Here is a 19,748-nt window from a genome sequence, read left to right as displayed (position 1 = left end):
AGAGCAGGATAAACATGCCTTAAACCAACACACAAACATAGCCTGAGCCAAGAACTGAAATGACTGCGGATGGCTTCCCTGTTTACCCCTGCCTGGGCTTCCCTGGGTCAAATTTTAGGGCACTTGGTTTAGGAAGGCGGCGCTAAGCATCGTGCAGGATTTCTTTTAAAAATTCCTGGGCCACAGGTTTACAATTTTAAAAGGACTATTAGCCACGGAAAGCCATTTCTGCGATGTGCTGCCCACGTCGATGTGGCATAGCAGTAAACCGCACTAGCAAATTATTCCCCCCAAATGAGGGGACTGGCCAGGGGGGGTTAAAATCAACACAGCACGCTACAATGGCAGGTCACACCACTTCACACAGTGTCCCATCTGGAAGGGGGCCCTCAAAGTCCTTCAGACGTTTTTCGGGGGGCGGGGGGAGATACTACACCGGTAGCATAGCAGATGAATTGGGCTCACATTTGCCTCGCGAGTAATGCTCTTGTGCATTGCTCGCATCTAAAGGATGAAAAAATAAAGATTTATATAATGCTTCATGGATGGTCAGACGTGTGTCACACATACATTAGCTCAGTAATCTTCTCAATATTCCTGCACGGTAGGCCAGTAGTCTTACCCCATAATGCAGAGTGGGGCACTGAGGCAGAAAGAGAGAAGCTAGTGTGTTTGTCACCAAGGTATATTATGCGAGAGGAGCTTACGATTTAACATCCAAAGACACAGGAAACAAGACGAAGGGGAAGGAGTTCGACTGAAGCTTTCTGGCTCACCTTCCACACTACACCAGCTCTCGTGTCGTGCCTGGGTCCAGCACCCTGAGGATCCAGGCTTCACACAACAGACACAGGCGTTTCGTGGCTGCCTGGTGAAACCTCACGCGGGCAGAGGAAATTTGAGCCGAAGAGGGCCCAAGCAAAACACTTCACTCTTCCAACCTGTGCCAGCTCCAGGGTGTAGAGGGCGCTTGGGAAAGACACCCTCAACAGGCCCCCTCCCTCGGTGAGTCAACCTTCTCCCCAGCGGCTCTTGCTCCTCCTCCTCTTCCTCAACATGGGCACCACTTGCTTGCTTGCTTGCCAGGCAGACAGCCAGGGAGCAAGGCAGCCGTGGCATCTCCTGCTCACCACCGCAGTTGCTGGGCCAGAATGTGAGGCAGGTGGCAAAGGTGAAGAGGAGGGGGTTCTTGTCAGTGGGCCGCTCCTGAGGTGTGGGCCCTGACCATGCCTACTCTTGATGCCAGCTCTGCTTCCAGTCTTGCTTTGGCACACAACGCTTTCCAAAATCGAAAGCGAGGCTGCCAAGGGACTGCCCAGCCGTTTCGGCGGCTCCTGCGTTATTTTCCGTTCACCCAGCACCGCCTGGGCTCTCTGTCACTCTCCTGCCCTTGGAGTGATGCCCAAGTAGGAACTGTTCCCCAAGCCAGCAGAAAAACCATCCATCCTGAGTGTCATCAGCAGCAGCTCCTTACCAGCTTCTGGAGGGCAGACAGCTCCTCGGGCAGGTAGCAGAGGCCGGTCCGGTTCAACTTCAGCCATCGCAGGCTGGTCATAGACTTGACGTGCTCTGGAAAATAACCGCCCTGGGGCCAGAGAGAAAGAGGAAGATTTCATTATATTCCATGGGGACAATTCTGGATGATTCATTGGCATAGGAGGGGAAAGGCAAAAAATAAGGCCAGCGATATTCACTATGCTGTGTATTCTAGGATTCTGTTCAAGCCCTAAAAAGCAAGAACAAAAAAGCCCATTGAACTGGATGCAGACTTTATTTACTTTTACCCCAGGTTTCCATAAGGGGCACCCAGGGTGGCTAACAGCAAAGATAAAGATGCGTATTTATACACACAACAAGAAAAATAAAAGCAGCAATAAAAACATATAGAGCCACAACAGCGAAAGAGCGAGCGAAGTGGAGCAAAAGCAGCAATTAAGTTTCCCTGCTGGAATCTCCTCCATTGCAGCGCCCAGGTAATAATACTTAGAATCATAGAGCTGGGTGGTACACCAAAGGTCAGCTAGCCTGACCCCCTGACAACCCAGCCTCTGCTTAAAATCCTCCAGCAAAGGAAAGTCCACGACCTTCCGTGGCAGTCTGTTTCACCATCCGACAGTTCTTATTGTCTAGAAGCATTAATATAATACTTTTGAATGCTCAAAGACATTATTTTCTTGAAATCCCGAGAACAGCTCTTTAAGGTAAAGTTTGGCATTATTACTCCCATTATCAGGAATGGGAAAATTGAGGGATAGTGGTAGGCTTAGGGTGGCCTAGTGAACTTCTGGCAGAGGCAAGTTTTGAACTGGGGATTTCCGGACTCATAGTCTGGCTTCTTATCTGCTATTCTTCAGCAGCATGACATGATCATTCCCCCGCCCCCAAATATGTAGTCTCCAGCAGCATTCCTCCACACTCCAATAAGCAACTTTGGAGAACTGATCTTCAGGCCGGTGAGGCATATGGAACAGCTGGGAAACGATCGGGGTGTTGGAGCACCCGTCCTACAAAGGAAGGCTAAAACATTTAGGACCTTTACATTTAGAACAGGGGTGTTCTAACCTCAGGGTTGGGGGGCATAGCTGGCCCTCTCGGGGATGGGGGATATCTGGGCCTCCAGTATTCCCCAGGTGGCTATGGTCCCTTCCCCTAGGCCCAGTCGTCCGCCCCCCCCCCCCCCGCCACAACCGCTTGGTGTTTTCACGGCTGTTGTATGTTTTCCCCCTATTCTGAAAGGTTGAAATGCCTCTCCTAAGGCTTAGATGCCAGAAGTAAGAGCTTAAGGCTGCAATCCTATGCATGTTTAGACAGAAAAAAGTTCTTCAATTCCCAGCATTCCTCCAGCCAGCAAGGCTGCAAGTGGTTCAATAACCCTGGTTTAAAATTTAAAACACTGCCGTTAAGTGTCCATCGATGGCACTGTATAAAACACAGAGAAACGAAGCAAAGAGACAGATCCCTGCCCCAAGGGCTTTACAGCCTACAGTTTGAGGAGTGGTGAAGGCAACGACATTAAGTCTGGTCACCCTGACAACAGCCTTGGGACCGGATTGCAGGTTTGGCTGCAGAGGCGTCACCTAGTCATCGACAGTGATGCAGCTCATTCATAAGACAGGCCCTTCACACACGCAGCATCCACAGGTTAGATCATGGTTTATAAGCCGGGCCTGCGGGTCACTGGAGAAATATTTGCAGCTCACAACCAGATTCCAAAGTGAAGGGACACACACCAGAATACAATTCATGGCTAAATATAACCCAAGTATCATCCCCGTGAGGGCTCTGTGGAGCCATGCAGCACGGCCAAAATAAACAAGAAAACAAATTATACAGAGAGGAAGACAAGACGGAGGAAGGGGAGATGAAGAGATCACTCAGCAACATGATATGTGCAGGACGTTACAGTATGCAAGTGGTTTCGCAACACTGATCTCATTAATTCACAACAACCCAGAAAGGCAGACTATTGATCTTTCCTAAGCAGGGATGGACAAATATCTCCTTTTTCACTTTCTATAACGTTCCCATTTTTTCAAGCATGTGTTTGTTCCTGCCTGTTTCCATACAAGTTTGTGATTTTTTGTTCTCAAAGTCAGCGCAAACATTTGTACACATTTTCCTCCAAGATACGCATCTTTTGCAAGCACTTTCTGCTACTATATGCCCTTTGGGACACCATTTTCCCTGATGTATGCATTTTTGAACACATTACAAATAGCAGGTAGGGCAGAGAGAAAATGATCTCTCTCTAAACTATGGAGTAGTTGTTTAACCCATAAACAACCCAGAGTTTCCAGGTTCGGATGTCATGAAACAACCCGGGAATGGGGTGTTCCTGGTTGTTGATTAAACAATTCCTGGGATTAAATTACCCAGGAATTGCCACCATTGACATCCAAACTGGCTCAATGTGGTGTGTTTTAAACACCTCCGGAAAACGTGCTTGTTTACACAAGCTTTCCCTGGTTTGTAACTGATTATCATGACGCTGCTCGATTTTATTGTTTCTTTTAATTTTTCCCCTTTTTATTTATTTATCTTTGTTGTCATCGTTGTAATAGTTATTTAACAGTGTATTTTATGGTGATTTAAAAAAATGTATGTAAACTGCTTAGAGATTGTATTGTGTTACGCTGTAAATAAATAATAAACCATGACGTTCCCTCCCTGGGTGACTTTGGTCCAGTTACTGTCTGAGTCTAGCTTACCTAACAAAGGTTTCCATCCTTCAACCCCACCCCAAGTTTAAAAATGTGGTGAATATCATTCCTGCAGATAATGCTATTGCTCCTGTGGTGAAAAGTGTAGCAGATCTGTGTTCTACCGCTCCAATATACCCGAGACCTTTGCGAGCTGCTGCCAGTCAGGACAAACTGTACCGGGTCTGATGGACCACAGATTCGGTTTGGTTTGAGGCAGGTTCAGATGCTCAAGCAATGACTTGCATGCGTCAATGAGCCATCGGTGAGCAAATGCCACAGACCAAACTTTCCTATTTTGTCACATCACCTCAAAACCCAGGCCTCCCTGTGGAATCAGTTGATATTTTCAATTACGAGTCACTGAGTGAGCAAGTGATGAGATGCCAAAGGGATGGATGTAGGCCCTAAAAATGGATCTGAAGTCATTGTAAACTGCAAAGTTTTGACACAGCCCTCCAAAGGACGTGCCCAGGCAGTGGCATTTCGGCCAGCTTCCTGCAACCTGGTGCTTGTGGGCTTCCCAGAAAACAGGGAGGCTAGGTTTACTTTCTTTATTAAATTTATATCCCCCCATTCTGTCAAAAATGGTGCTTATGTGGACCTTTGGTCCAATTCAGCAGGGCTCTTCTAACATTCTTCTAAAGCACTATGGATATTAATGGCACTGTAACACTTACTACTAAAAAAAGACATGCCTGGAAATTTTGAAAAAGCAAACAGGAGCATTCTTTTATGGACTGCAGAGGCCTTTGTATCTAACAGAGATCTCAAGCCATTACAACAGTCCAGCTTTCACCAACCTGGGGTGATCTCGGTGTGTGGGACTACAACTCCCAACTGGCTGATGCATGCTGGGAGCTGCAGTCCAATGTTTCTGGAGCGCCCCAGGTTGAGGAAGGCTGCAACAGACAATTCTCAGTTAACTGGGGTTATGTACACAAAACAGGGAGGAAAGTTTTGTGAAGAGAACATTGCGGCTGTAGGCTGTAGCCCAACTGACTGAGGAACAGCTATATTTCTACTATGCCGCACACACAGGGAGAAAGAATCCTGTGGCTCCTTAGACTTAACAGATCTGTTGGGGTAAAAGGTTTTTGAAAGGTGCCGCTTCTGTATTATTTTTCTGCAGGGCTCAAATTACTGCTCTGTGTGTCTGCATGGAAGGGGCCCAGTCTTATTTCCTACTGTGGCAGCCCCTTCAGGCACAATCCTATGCATTTTTAGACAGAAGAAAAGTCCTACAACTTCCAGCATTTCCCAGCCAGCCATGCTGACTGGGGAATGCTGGGAGCCGTAGGACTGGTTTCTCTGCTGCTAGTTTTCGTTTGGTTTTATGTGCCGAGATGATTTGATTCTTTGCTGCTGATTTTATCACAGTTTCCTTCTGGACTGTGTTCTTTATTTATTTCATTTCAATGTTTGTATTTTATGTTTTTAAATGCACTGTACACTGCCTAGAGAACTTTGGTTGTTGAATGGTTTAAAAGTAAACAGTTATTCATGATTAAATCAATTTAGGAGTTGCTTTATCGCCACAGCTCTCAGGAGGAGGTACACAGTGAAAGTAAGGACAATACAGCCAATAATAAAACACATGAGAAAGTATTACTTCAAATGCAGCAATAAAAATCCAGCATAGAACCATAGAAAAGTAGGGTTGGGAGGGGCCTACGAGACCATCCAGTCCAGCCCCTGCTCAATGCAGGAGTCCAAGTCAGAGCATCCCCGACAGATGGCTTTCCAGCCTCGTCTTGAACGCCTCCAGCGTGGGTAACTGGTTCCACTGTCGTATTGCTCTGTCAGGAAGTTTTTCCTTGTGTTCAGCCCGAAGTTAGCCCAATGTTAGTCCTACTGAGAATAGGCCCACTGAAATGGATGGGGCTTAAGTCAGTTGTGACCAAGGGTGCAATCCTACGCGTGTTGGGACGGGAGAACTCCCACAACTCCCAGCATTCCCCTACCAGTGTGGGCATCACAGAACCGTGGGCGTGTTTTCCGTAAACACTCACAGGATTGCGGGGCAAATCTCCTTCCCTCGAATGGGTCTCCTCTAAAGGGCCACCGCCAGCCACCGCCCCAAGGGCATAATCCCACGCGTGCTGAGGCGGGGCGGGGCCTCGACGCCCCACAACCCCCAGCGTGGCGGGCTGGCGCGTGCCGGAAGCCGCGGGGCTCTTCCTCTGCCCGAGCTTGCGCAAGAGCTCCTCCCGGACGGCCGCGGGCACAGGAGGCGGCTGCGCCCCGGGCCTTCCGCGCCGCGCGGAGGCGAAGCGCCCGGTGCCCCTCCAAGGCTTGCGGCGCTGCCCCGGCCTCGTGGAACCCCAGCGCGGCAGGCCCGAGGGCGCCCGCGCGACCGTGGCGCCCGTCGCCCTGCTCAGGGCCGCGGGGCCCGGCCACGGAGCGGGGCCCTCCGGAGCGGGCCGCCGCGGCGCGCAGGCGGGGAGGCCTCCCGGGGCGGCGCCCGCCCGCCCGCGCTCACCTTGAAGTCGTTCCCGCTGAGGTCCACCCCGCGGATGAAGGGCAGCACCCCGGTGGCGGCCATGGCTCCTGGCGCGGCCGCGCCCGCTGCTGCCGCCGCCGCTGCCTGGCCGGGCGGGCGCGACGGAGGGCGGCGCCCCGCCTCCGCTCGTGGCGCGGCCGTCGAGGGGGAGGGAGGGGGGGACGGGGGGCGCGGCCTGTGGCGCGGCGCCGGGCCCCGCCCCGCGGCCCTCGCGGCCCGCCAGAACCGGCCCGGCCCGGCCCCGGCCCCGGCCCGCGCGCTGCGCGGAGCAGCCGTGCGCGCGGGCGCCGCCTTCGTCAGCGTATGTTGTTCGTTGTTATTCGGTCAGTCGCTTCCGACTCTTCGAGACTTCATGGCCCAGATGGCCATATAAAAATAAAAACATTCATTCATTCTGGACATTCCTATACTGCCCCGCAGCCGAAGCTCTCAGGGCAGTTCACAACATCGTCACCATCATTTATCATTAATCATAATAATTAACTTTATTTATTTACTCATTACATTTCCATACTGCCGGATAGGCGAAGCTCCCTGGGCAGTTCACAACATCATCATCATCACTTATTAATAATAATTAACTTTATTTATTCATGACATTTCTATACTGCCCAATAGCCAAAGCTCTCACCACACTCCCGCCTCCGCCCCGCGCCTCACGGGCGACCCCGGCCCCCGGACTGCGAGAGCCGGAGCCCGCCGGCGCCGCGGCCAAGGCGGGGCCCGCCGCGGCCTTAAGGCGGCGGCGCCAGGCGGCCGGCGCAGCCGCGCAGCGGGCGGGAGGCGGCGCTCGCTCCCCGAGCGTCGGCCGCGTTCGCTCCTCGGCCGCGGCTCGGGGGCGTCCGCCGCGGGGCCTCCCGAGAGCGCCGCACCGCCCCCCGGGCCGTCGCCCTCCGGCCTGCGCCCGGCGCCGGCGAGGTGAGTGCAGGGGGCCGCCCGGGGGTGGCGGGGCCGGCCCGGCCCGGCCCGCTTTGGGCCTCCTCAGCCAGGGCCCGAGGGGAGCTGTGCCGCTGGGCGAGCACGCGCGTGGAGCGGGGAGAGCCCCGGGCAGCGCCTTAACGGCCAGCCCCCGCTCAGTGAGGAGGGGGAGATGGCCCCCAAGGGGTCGGGGGGCCGCTGGCCCGGCTCGGGGGTCAAGAGGGTGGCCTTGAGCGGGCGAAAGCGGAGGACGGCGACTAAAAACACCTGGCAGCCTTTCCAGGCTGTGGCCACCCTCAAGGCGGAGCACGCCTCAGGAATGTGGCGCCGCGGGACTCCTTGACCAGCGTGCCCCCCCCGTTTTCTTTTGGGGGTGGCCCTGAGTTCGGCCCATCTGCCTCGGCTTGGCGGGGACAGCTGCTGGGGGTCCGCTGCGGTGCCGGAGCCTTGGCGGCGCGACCCTCGGCGCACCGCTTGGCGCTGCAGGGCGCTCGCCGGGTGGGTCGGTGGACCGGCCTTGCCCAGCGTCAGGCGCCTTGCAGCTGCTGCCGATGCTGAATTCGCAGCTTTGTTGTTTTCCTTAAGATGTGGAGGTACCGGAGAAACACGCGGATAGGATTCCGCCCACTTGCTCGCTAACAAATAAACGAATTAAATAACTTGTTAACCCCCCATATCTATATTTTGGCAGTTTTGATCTCCCCCCCCACCCCCAGTACACCCCCTTCCCAGTTACCACCACCTCCACATTTTTGGCCAAGAACCTGATCCCTTGGTTTAGCCAACGAAAATGAGGAACAGCCCTTCTGCTTTCTTGAAGAACCATTAATCTCTAATAAGAAACATTTATTTATTGAGGATTTCCTCAAATTCAAGCCCTCCGGTGGTAGTAGAGATCCTGTCCCCAATATGAGATGTGGAGATGAATAGGCAAAAATTTGCTGGGGGGGCGGGGGCGGTTAGGAGAACTTAACATACAAGCATGTAATGCTGCTTTTTACCAAGTCAAAACATTTATTTGTCCATCTAGCCTAATATTGACTCCTCTGGCAGCAGTTGGGTCTCGGTTAGTGAAGGGTCTTTCCCTGCTACCTGATCCTTTTAACTGGAGATGCCAGGAATTGAACCCATGACCTTTTGCATGCAAAGCTGTGGGTCCGTCCTCACATATAAAGTTGCTACATCAGCCCATCTGTATTGGCTCTGACTGGTAGCCCCTCTCAGTCAGAAACAGACCTTTCTCAGCCTTGATACTTTATCCTTTTAGCAGGGGATGTGGGGATTGAACCTGGGACCCTCTGCATGCAAAGCATGCAGAGCTTACTGCCCTTACTCCAGACATAGATTCAGACCCTTGGTCCATCTAGCCCAGTATTGTTGACACTGATTGGCAGCAATGACTCTCCAGGGTTTCAGGCAGGATTCTTTCCTAGCCCTACCTGGAGGAGCTGGGGATTGAACCGGGGACTTTCTGCATGCAAAGCAGCTGCTCTACCCACTGACCTATGGTCCCTCCCCAAAGTAATTTTAAATCCACATCATATGGGTGCGCATGCAATCGAGCAGGGAGCCCATGACCCACAGCGTACAGCTGTTTGTCCAGGCAAATGTTTGTGGCCTTTGCAACTGGCAGCGTAGGTGGGACTTCTCTCTCTCTCTCTCTCTCTTTTTTAGGATTTTATTAAACTACTTATATTCCATTTTCTTACGCCAAAGCTCACAACCAAGCATCAAGAACGATATTTCAAAACTAACTTAAACACAGCGATAAACCAGAAGCAGCAGTACAGACACCAGATGCAGGCCTTTAGCAGGAAACTAAACAAATCCTAAAATAGCAGCTTAGACCTGGATGCCCTCTGAAGCAAAGTAGACTTTCCTTTGTTACCTGCAAGGCTAGGAGAAAGGGAACAGAGTAAAAGTCCCTCCTGGGGAAGTACAAAGCTCTAGTGCCACTATAGAAAAGGCCCTATCCTGGGAACCCTCTCCCCAGTGTTCACACATTTATTTGTTGGGGAGGCTATTCAGGATAGGGCACAATTATTTATGTCACTCCCCCCCCCCACACACAAAGTCACATGAGAGTTCACTGCACTGTGATAAACAATTATCCACATCCACCCTGTTTGGTCAGGTGACATGGCTTGTGAGTGAAAGAAAATGGCACTCTGCACATGTTTAGAAACTCTCTGCTCCAGGGGTAGTGCCAGGGCTGAAAAGTTCTGGGATAAATTCCAGAGGTGTGGGCTGAGCCATGTCTCAAACCCAGTGGGTATCTCTCTATATATCTTGACCTGATGGATGGGTCCTGTGAAGCCCCTCTCAGGCTCTGGTCCCCAGAATAGAAAAGACTGTTGGGGGTGAAGAGACCGGCATGAAGATATTGTTACACAGCTTCAAAATAGCAACCAGAAACCTGACTCCTCTGTAGCAAATTATTATTCACGGACCTTGTCACAGGTCAGTCTGCAGAGCTGCTTCTCAGCGTAGCTGGCAGGGGCGTTGCTCGACCCTTAAAAGAATCAGAACCTAGGCCCACACCAAAATCTGCATAAATCTCCATATGCTAATCTATATATGCAAATTTAGACATGTTGTTGTTGTTGTTGTTGTTCAGTCGTTCAGTCGTGTCTGACTCTTCGTGACCCCATGGACCATAGCACGCCAGGCCTTCCTGTCCTGCGCTCTCTCCCGGAGCGTGCTCAAGTTCATATTCATTGCATCCGTGATGCTATCTAGCCATCTCATCCTCTGCCGTCCCCTTCTCCTTTTGCCTTCAGTCTTTCCCAGCATCAGGGTCTTTTCCAGGGAGTTTTCTCTTCGCATTAGGTGGCCAAAATATTGGAGCTTCAGCTTCATTATCTGTCCTTCCAATGAGCACTCAGGGTGGATTTCCTTGAGGATGGACTGATTTGACCTCCTTGCAGTCCAGGGCACTCGTAAGAGTCTTCTCCAGCACCACAGTTCGAAAGCATCAATTCTTCGGCGCTCAGCCTTCCTTATAGTCCAGCTCTCACAGCCATACATTACTACTGGGAAAACCATAGCTTTGATTAGACGGACCTTTGTCGGCAAGGTGATGTCTCTGCTTCTTATTATGCTGTCTAGGTTGGCCATAGCTTTCCTCCCAAGGAGCAAGCGTCTTTTAATTTCATGGCTACAGTCACCGTCTGCGGTGATCTTGGAGCCCAAGAAAGTAAAATCTGTCACTGCTTCCATTTCTTCCCCTTCTATATGCCAGGAAGTGATGGGGCCAGATGCCATGATCTTCGTTTTTTTAATGTTGAGTTTCAAACCAGCTTTTGCACTCTCCTCTTTCACCCTCAACAAGAGGCTCTTGAGATCCTCTTCGCTTTCTGCCATTAGGGTGGTATCGTCTGCATATCGGAGGTTGTTGATAATTCTCCCAGCAATCTTAATTCCAACCTCTGATTCATCCAACCCGGCATTTCTCATGATGTACTCTGCATATAAGTTAAATAAGCAGGGTGACAATATGCAGCCTTGTCGTACTCCTTTCCCAATTTTGAACCACTCGGTTGTTCCATGTCTGGTTCTTACTGTTGCTTCTTGACCCTCGTACAGGTTTCTCAGGAGACAGGTAAGGTGGTCTGGTACTCCCATCACTTTAAGAATTTGCCACAGTTTGTTGTGATCCACACAATCAAAGGCTTTAGCGTAGTCAATGAAGCAGAAATCGACGTTTTTCTGGAATTCTCTTGCTTTCTCCATGATGCAGCGAATGTTGGCGATTTGATCTCTAGTTCCTCTGCCTCTTCGAAACCCAGCTTGTACTTCCGGTAGTTCTCGGTTCGCATACTGCTGAAGCCTAGCTTGTAGGATTTTGAGCATCACCTTGCTGGCATGTGAAATGAGCGCAATGGTGCGATAGTTTGAACACTCTTTGGCATTGCCCTTCTTTGGAATTGGAATGTAAACTGACCTTTTCCAGTCTTGTGGCCACTGTTGAGTGTTCCAGATTTGTTGGCATATTGAATGCAGCACTTTAACAGCATCATCTTTTAGGATTTTAAATAGCTCGGATGGAATACTGTCATCTCCGCTAGCTTTATTGTTACTAATGCTTCCTAAGGCCCACTTGACTTCACTCTCTAGGATGTCCGGCTCAAGTTCAGTGACCGCACTATCATGGCTATCAGGGACATTCAGATCTTTCCTGTATAGTTCTTCTGTGTATTCTTTCCACCTCTTCTTAATCTCATCTGCTTCTGTTAGGTCCCTGCCTTCTTTGTCCTTTATCATGCCCATCTTTGCACAAAACGTTCCCTTGAGATCTCCAATTTTCTTGAAGAGATCTCTAGTCTTTCCCATTCTGTTGTTTTCCTCGATTTCTTTGCATTGTTCACTTAAGAAGGCCTCCTTGTCTCTCCTTGCTATTCTCTGGAACTCTGCATTCAGTTGGGTATATCTTCCCCTTTCTCCCTTGCTTTTCGCTTCCCTTCTTTCGTGAGCTACTTGTAAAGCCTCATCAGACAGCCACTTTGCTTTCTTGCATTTCTTTTTCTTTGGGATGGATTTCGTTGCTGCCTCCTGAACAATGTTACGGACCTCCGTCCATAGTTCCTCAGGCACTCTGTCTATCAGGTCTAATCCCTGAAATCTATTCCTCACCTCCACTGTATATTCATCAGGGATATGATTTAGGTCATACCTGAACGGTTTAGTGGTTTTCCCGACGTTCTTCAATTTAAGCCGAACTTTTGCAAGAAGCAGCTCATGATCTGAGCCACAGTCAGCTCCAGGTCTTGTTTTTACTGACTGTATGGAGCTTCTCCATCTTTGGCTGCAAAGGACATAATCAATCTGATTTCGATATTGACCATCTGGTGACGTCCATGTGTAGAGTCGCCTCTTGTGCTGTTGGAAAAGAGTGTTTGCTATGATCAGCATGTTCTCTTGGCAAAACTCTATTAGCTTTTGTCCTGCTTCATTTTGTACACCAAGGCTATGCCTGCCTGTTATCCCGGTGATTTCTTGACTTCCTACTTTAGCATTCCAATCCCCTATGATGAAGAGGACGTCTTTTTTTGGTGTTAGTTCTAGAAGGTGTTGTAGGTCTTCATAGAACTGATCAACCTCAGCTTCTTCGGCCTCAGTGGTTGGGGCATAGACTTGAATTACTGTGATATTGAATGGTTTTCCTTGGATTCGTACTGAGATCATTCTATCATTTTTAAGATTGTACCCCAGTACTGCTTTTCCCACCCTTTTGTTGACTATGAGTGCTACTCCATTTCTTCTAAGGGATTCTTGCCCACAATAGTAGATATGATGGTCACCTGAATTAAATTCGCCCATGCCTGTCCATTTGAGTTCGCTGATTCCCAAGATGTCGATGTTCAATCTTGCCATCTCATGTTTGACCACCTGCAGCTTACCTTGATTCATTGATCTGACATTCCAGGTTCCTAAACAATATTTTTCTTTACAGCATCGGATTTTCTTTTCACCACCAGACACATCCACAGCTGAGTGTCCTTTCGGGTTTGGCCCAGCCGCTTCACTCTTTCTGGCGCTACTTGGAAATACCCTCTGCTCTTCCCCAGTAGCATATTGGACACCTTCCGACCTGAGGGGCTCATCTTCCGGCGTCATATCTTTTAGCCTTGTGATACGTTCCATGGGGTTTTCTTGGCAAGAATACTGGAGTGGGTTGCCATTTCCTTCTCCAGTGGACCACATTTTGTCAGAACTCTCTGCCATGACCTGTCCGTCTTGGGTGGCCCTGCACGGCATAGCTTATGGCTTCACTGAGTTACGCAAGCCCCTTCGCCACAACAAGGCAGTGATCCATGAAGGGGTTAGACATATTAGTAGGATTTATTTACTTTTCACAGGAGGCAAAAGCAGCCCATTCATTTCTCATCCAAGTAATTTCAAATAAAATCAATTCAGTTAATTTGCATCCTGTCACCCCAAACCAATGGATTCCCCCTCCCCCAAGCTTAATTGCCCTGCAAGGTAAGATTTTGGGAGAGATTTTGGCAATTACAATATCTGGGAAGGGGAAAGTTAACCCTTCCCCAATTGCAATCCCCCTTGAAAATTGCCCTCAAATAGCAATTAAGCAGAGAAAAAACCTGCTGTTGACATTAGTGGAACTCAGTGCTCTGTGGAAGAGATTTGGGGCCCTGGGAAATGCATCCAGGGAATAGATTCAGGGCCCTGGGAAATAGATTCAGGGCCGAGGTCTCATAGACCCAGGCCTAGCAGCGCCCCCAGTGGCTGGGCCTTACCAAAGTGACAAAACTGACTGGTTTCAGCATGGCATGCTGCTTCCAGGGTCCCGCTGTAAAAATGTATGGGAACCCGGCCTTCCGCGCTTTGAATACCATCGGAGTGTTTTTGTTGGCTCTCCGTTCCCATAACAATGCCGCTATTGCTGCTCAGTCATACTGGGAGTTCTGACTCATGCATGCCAGCTGGAAGGTGGTGGGCGAGGAACAGAGGAAGAGTAAGGGAACTGAATATTTTTCAAGGCTGCTCTGTTGCCCCGAAAATGCTGGTAGACTTGCATGTGAAACTGACAGCTCCCTTTGACTCTTCAAGGGGTCAGCAAGTCAGAAACATAGTTAGCAACCTTAGACTGGGTCAGTCCCTTGGTCCATCTAGCCCAGTACTATCAGCGCTGACTGGCAGCCGTGGCTCTCGTTTCAGGCAGGATTCCTTCCTAGCCGTACCTGCTAGGGATCGAACCTGGGACCTTCTGCATGTAGAGCAGATGTTCTACCAACTGAGCCGTGGTCCTTCCCCCATGGAGATGCTCCATGGCCAAATCTGGTCGCCTGAGAACCACCAGCCGGCCCCCTTCCCGGAAGGAGCCCTCCTGTAAAACAAGTTGCTGATTTAAGTTAACTTTGACATTTATTTTTATCTGATGTCTGTCCCGTGGGCTGCTCAGAGCAGCTTTTAGAAATTTTTCAAAAATGTTTATCGTCCTGGACCCTAGACAGGCTTGCAGTCTAAGGCAATCAAATGATAAAGGGGCCAAATGCAATGGAAACAGCACTGTAAACGTACAGGAAAAGAAGTTCTTAAAAACAAACACATCGAAAGAACCACACCATGCCATGATGTCCAAAAAGTCATCTATAGAAGTGGGCGTTTGAATGAAGCCTGCAGGTGCTGCCTTGGCAGTGGTAGCAAGATAAAGAGCACCCCCCGCCTGAGGAGGGTCTGAAGCTCAGCAGAAGAGCACCTCAGCACAGGGTCCCAGGTTCAGTCCCCAGCATCTCCACGTAGGGCTGGGAAAGAATCCTGCCTGAAACCCCAGAGAGCTGTCGCTGCCAGTCAGTGTTGACAATACTGGGTTAGATGGACCCAGGGTCTGACTGAGCATAAGGCAGCTTCCAGTGGTCCTATTTAAATCAGACCTTTCTTCAGAACCTTGAGGACTGGAATCTTAATTTATCTTTAGGGGGAAGGGTCATTGCTCTGTGGTCGAGCCTCTGCTTTGTGTGCAGAAGGTCCCAGGTTTGATCCCCAGCAGCATCTCCAGGTAGGGCTGGGGGAAAACCCCTGCCTGAAGCCCTGGAGAGCCATTATCGCCAGGTAGTGTTGGCAATACTGGGCTGTATGGTCCAGATAGCTTTGTTACGGTGAAAATGAAAACATGCCTTTTCTCTGAGCCTCCCCCGATGGAGGCATAGGGGCCCAGGTACAGGCAAATAACTACCTTTCTGTGCTTTTATATGATAGAAGATACTGGAGCAGATACTGTAAACCGAAACAGCCATTAAGTCATAAAAAAAACCAGAACAGTGACAATGTGGTCAGAGAAGGAAGTTCCTCAGATCTTATTTAGAGGGAGTTTGTTTTTGGTAAATAGAAAAACACAAACAGTGTGCAGTAGGAGAAATAGTTCTTGTGTTGCAAGCATACCTATAACATGACATGGGAATCAGAAATGTTATGAGGGTGTTTTTGTACTTATAGATCTTATTAAGAGGTCTTGATTTCAATATGATGGTTTAGTCATAATTGATTTAGGATAGAAGTCTATCTGTAGGAATGTGTCTATATGGCACAAGCAAACTATTAGTGGGACATAAATAAATGAAAGCAAAATAATCTAGGCGTGTTTAAGGGTGCAGTCCTATGCATGTTTAGACAGAAAAAAGTCCTGCAACTCCCAGCATCCCCCAGATATGCCTAGAGTTGCGCCCCAAGAGTATTAAAAGGTATAAAAAGGCAGTCCAGGGGCCGGGACAGTGGGTTTTTCTTACGGAGAGCTACTGCACTTTTAACTGCCTGTAGAAAAGAGACTTGCAAGCAGCCTGAATTGCTTTGCTCTGCATAAGCCTTACCTTAGTTTGATTTCAAACGTATGATATGTTTGAATCTTTGCATGTAGAACCTTGTACTGAGTCTTTTTTTTATGCTGATATTTTTTAAGAGCAAAAGACAGACAGACACACACGAGAGTGTTTTCTGGCAAATATAAACTGCAGGTGTATGTCTGTATCTGAATATTTGAGCCTTTTTCTGCCTGAGATGACATCTTGTTCCCAGAGGAATTCGAATATGCATAGTTAGGTGGTGATCAAGGGTCACCTATAAACGGGAAGCATATTTTGAGAGGACCCGTGAACAGACGTGTCGCACCCTTCAGTGCCTGAGACAATGGGAAAGCCACTGCCAGTCCGAGGAGACGGTATTGGGCCCGATAGAGCAATGGTCTGGCTCGCTATGAGGCCGCATCATACGCTCACGCACACCCCGGACCAGTCCAGGAGCGGAGTGGAGCGGAGCAGAGCACAAGCTCCGTGTTGGGGGTACTCCTGCTGCCTAAGAATGAAAGAGGCACGATATTTTAGGAGCAATATCAGAATCAGAACTAATAACGGTTTCACCATTCTTTGTATTCCTAGTCCATATTAGAGTTGTAGTTGCATATCTGAAGAAATTTCAGTTTTTGCATTTGTCTGTTCCTTTTTCCGGTCAGCCTTCTCCTAACCTGGTCTCCTCCAGATGTTTTGGACTTCAGCTCCCATCAGCCCCAGCCAGCATTGCCAGCAATGCTGGGAGTTGTAGTCCAAACCATCTGGAGGGCACCCGGTTGGGGAAGGTTGCTTTGTTTCCTCCTTTCTCTACTCCTTTTAGATATATATTTATAGAAATAATAATTATGGCGAGCAGTTCTGTTCCTCCGCCCATTCTAGGTTTGATTGCTACCGATGATGTGCTGGCCCCTGACCTGCTTGAGTTGCTGTTGGCCCACTGCTTCTCTGGCCCTCGTCTCCCAATTGATCCCATAAAGGCTTCCTGGTGGCATCTGCTAAACCCACTTTTCTTTCCGGAGGGCTGATGATGGCGGACTACAGCCACAAGCAGGGGAAGAGGAATGATGAAAGTGGCCTGGGCAGCGTGGTGGACTTCCTGCTGGCCAACGCCAGGGTAGTCCTGGGTGTCAGCGGAGCAGCTGTGTTGGCCATTGCGACACTGGCTGTGAAGAAGGTGAGGCGGGCTGGTTCTTCCTTCCATGCCGTCTGCAGCAAACGTGCTTTTAACGCTTGGTGGTGAAAAGGGATTCTCCCTGTGGGGCAAGTCGACTTTAATGGAATGATGCCCTTGAATTGCAAGCAGGAGAACATGGCCCGCACAGTTGGGAATGAACCACCAAGCTGAACACAAGCCCACTGGCCAGATATGGGGGCTGTCCACTGTCTCAATAACCCTCCAGGTTTATTTTATTTATTTATTTATTTATTGCATTTATACCCCGCCTTTCTCCCTCTCGCAAGGAACTCAAGGCGGCTTACATTATCCTCCTCCTCTCCATTTTATCCTCACAACAACAACCCTGTGAGGTGGGTTGGGCTGAGAGTGTGTGACTGGCCCAAAGTCACCCAGTGAGCTTCCATGGCCAATTGGGGACTAGAACCCGGATCTCCCGGCTCCCAGTCCGTCACTCTCACCACTACACTACACTGGCTCTCTGGTGCAAAAACAGGAGTGCAAAAACAGGTTTGGCTGGTGATGACCTATACGTGGCTGATGGAATGCGTTTGGTAGGGTGGGTCTCCACCTGTTGTGGAAACCTGTCATGGGTTTTTCTCATATAGTTCCTTCTGCAGCAACTCCCCGTGACACTTAAGGCAGCTAACAAGAACAATTTAAATCAATAATACAGTTGGAAGCCATATTGTGCACCCGCAGAGGCAGCAGAGAATACACACCAGAGAATAAAAGAATTCAGGAGCTGGTTCTACCAAAAGCACAATAAAACAAAACAGGCTTTGCTTGGCATCAAACTGAGGGCCAGTTGAGTCTTCCAGGCAACGAGTTCCATATCCTGGTGGCCACTGTGGACACGGGCCCTGTCTTGTATACCCGTTAACCCCACAGCTGCTGTCAGTTGAAGAGAGATCAAGCCCTCTCCCAATAATCTGAGCAGAAAGGCAAAGAAAGGGGGGAGATAGTCCTTTAAATATTTTATTTATTTATTTCATTTCTATACTGCCCAATAGCCGAAGCTGTCTGGGCGGTTCACAAAAATTAAAACCAAAAATCACACAGTAAAACAATATAAAATATTCTCTTCCCAAGCTATTTAGGGAGGTAAACATGATAACTAGCACTTTTGAATTGGGTTTGGAAACAAACCAGAATCCAACGAAGCTGATACCATGTCAGAGCACTGGCTTCTTATTAAACGAGCCCTGGTCAAGACTGTACTTGCTGCATTGCTTTGCAGTAGCCAAAGTTTCTGGGTGCTTTTCAGAGACAGCGCTATGGCAAACACTTTGCTATAATCGAACCGGGATGTGTAATTAAGGCATGTGTGACCATGGCCAGTTCCATGTTCCCCGGGAATGAGTGCTGTTAATGCACCAGCTTAAACTGCGCAAAATCACTCGAGAGGTAACATGCTCAAGCAGCTAACAACAAACGTTTAAAAGCAATAATGTCATTTCAAAGGAAGATAGATCACATTTACAAAAAGCGAGGGAATTTTTTTTTAAGTCTGTAGGCACCTGGTTGGTTCAGTGCACTTCCTGAGCAACAGCTCTGCCATTCAGGGTTTATTTTTACACTCTTGGGTTAGAAGAATGCTGGTTGCAATCCAACATTGTAAGCTGCCACAGAATAACTTGATAGAAAGTCCCAGGTGTGCATAGATGCTTGCCTGACTAGTCTCTCTAGGTCAGGAGTGTTAAAGCTCAGGCCTGCAGGGCAAATCTTGCCTGCCTGCCTGCCTGCCTGCCTGCCTGCGGTCCCAGTCCTGCCCTCTGGATTTCCCCAGATGACTGTACCCTCTTCCCCATGTCCTATCCCGTTACCCTGACCGCCAGTTGGTTGGTGGCTTTTCGGCATTTGCACTTCCTTTCCCCCATTCTAAAAAGTTGAAACACCTCTCCTAAGCCTTCGTTACTGGCAGTAAGAACTTTAAGCTAAAACATGCCGATATTTTGGCCACTCCCCTTTTGCTTTTGGCTCCACCCACCACTGGGATGCAGCCCCCGAGAGCTTCTCTGAAATGGGTTTCAGACCTCTGGCTGAAAGAGGTTTAACACCCCTGCTCTACATTGTAGCTCATGTGCGGGTATAGACGCGTGTTTGGGGTTCACAGTCACCAAGGCCCTTGGCAGCAAAACTGGACCTGAAGAAGGCAGGGATTCATGCTAACTGGGGGTCTATCCCTCCACAGTTGATAGACCGAGCCACCAGCCCGCCGGATGATGACAACGACATAAAAGCCAAGCAGAAGTCCCTTGAGGAAAGCTGGCAGGAGCTAAGCCTGATCCAGGCGATGCCCAAGGCACAACGGGAAGACCTTGAGGAGCCACTGCTGTCTCCTGTCACGAGTGTGACTGTACAAGGTCAGGATAGATGCTGTGACTTCTCTTTCTGCCAGGATCCGAGTTCAGTGCATGCTTTGTGTTCTTTGGGAATGCCAGTTGCTGTCTGTTGAATTCATGTCCTCTTCTGTAACACTATAATAGACAACCATTTTTTCCTTTAGGAAAGGATCTACTTTTAAGTTAGGCCTCTTCAGCCTACATCTGGTAGACCTTGCTTTATTCCAGTGACTCAGTTAACACTTTACAGTTGCTAGCCTAGCTGCAGAAATTTCCCATTTTTCTTCTGTAGCCACTAAGGCTATG

At 49.4% G+C, this 19,748-nt stretch overlaps 3 protein-coding genes across 5 annotated transcripts in view; 1 reads left to right on the top strand and 2 right to left on the bottom strand.

Annotated features, from left to right (window-relative positions):
- Positions 1-6,830, bottom strand: part of FLII (FLII actin remodeling protein) — a 44,652-nt gene extending 37,822 nt beyond the window's left edge. For both annotated transcript variants that reach the window (XR_014785489.1, XM_084818136.1), the window contains exons 1-2: positions 6,682-6,830; positions 1,475-1,585 (exon numbers count right to left, since the gene is read on the bottom strand). Coding sequence is in view for 1 of the 2 variants with exons in the window: in XM_084818136.1 (XP_084674262.1) it covers positions 1,475-1,585; positions 6,682-6,744 (174 nt within the window). In the remaining variant the exon portion in view is untranslated. The remainder of the gene's footprint in view (positions 1-1,474; positions 1,586-6,681) is intronic.
- A 616-nt stretch (positions 6,831-7,446) lies between these two features.
- Positions 7,447-19,748, top strand: part of MIEF2 (mitochondrial elongation factor 2) — a 16,469-nt gene continuing 4,167 nt past the window's right edge. The window contains exons 1-3 of one of the 2 annotated variants that reach the window (XM_084818144.1): positions 7,447-7,620; positions 16,803-17,097; positions 19,292-19,463. In XM_084818144.1, coding sequence (XP_084674270.1) covers positions 16,948-17,097; positions 19,292-19,463 — 322 coding nt within the window. In that variant the 5' untranslated portion in view covers positions 7,447-7,620; positions 16,803-16,947. Of the gene's footprint in view, positions 7,621-16,802; positions 17,098-17,168; positions 17,324-19,291; positions 19,464-19,748 lie in introns of those variants that run through there. The other variant, XM_084818145.1, reaches the window with a different exon arrangement.
- The window catches only part of TOP3A (DNA topoisomerase III alpha), a 25,677-nt gene continuing 23,280 nt past the window's right edge, over positions 17,352-19,748 (bottom strand). Inside the window, exon 19 of the mRNA XM_084818143.1 lies at positions 17,352-18,029. Within this exon, the coding sequence (XP_084674269.1) occupies positions 18,010-18,029 (20 nt within the window). The 3' untranslated portion in view covers positions 17,352-18,009. The remainder of the gene's footprint in view (positions 18,030-19,748) is intronic.

The sequence above is a fragment of the Heloderma suspectum genome, chromosome 12 (assembly GCF_057233095.1).
Source record: "Heloderma suspectum isolate Gila_16-S chromosome 12, 16-S_ref, whole genome shotgun sequence".
NCBI lineage: Eukaryota > Metazoa > Chordata > Lepidosauria > Squamata > Helodermatidae > Heloderma > Heloderma suspectum.
The sequence above is the reverse complement of the archived record's forward strand: the minus strand, read 5'-3'. Positions and strand labels throughout refer to the sequence as shown.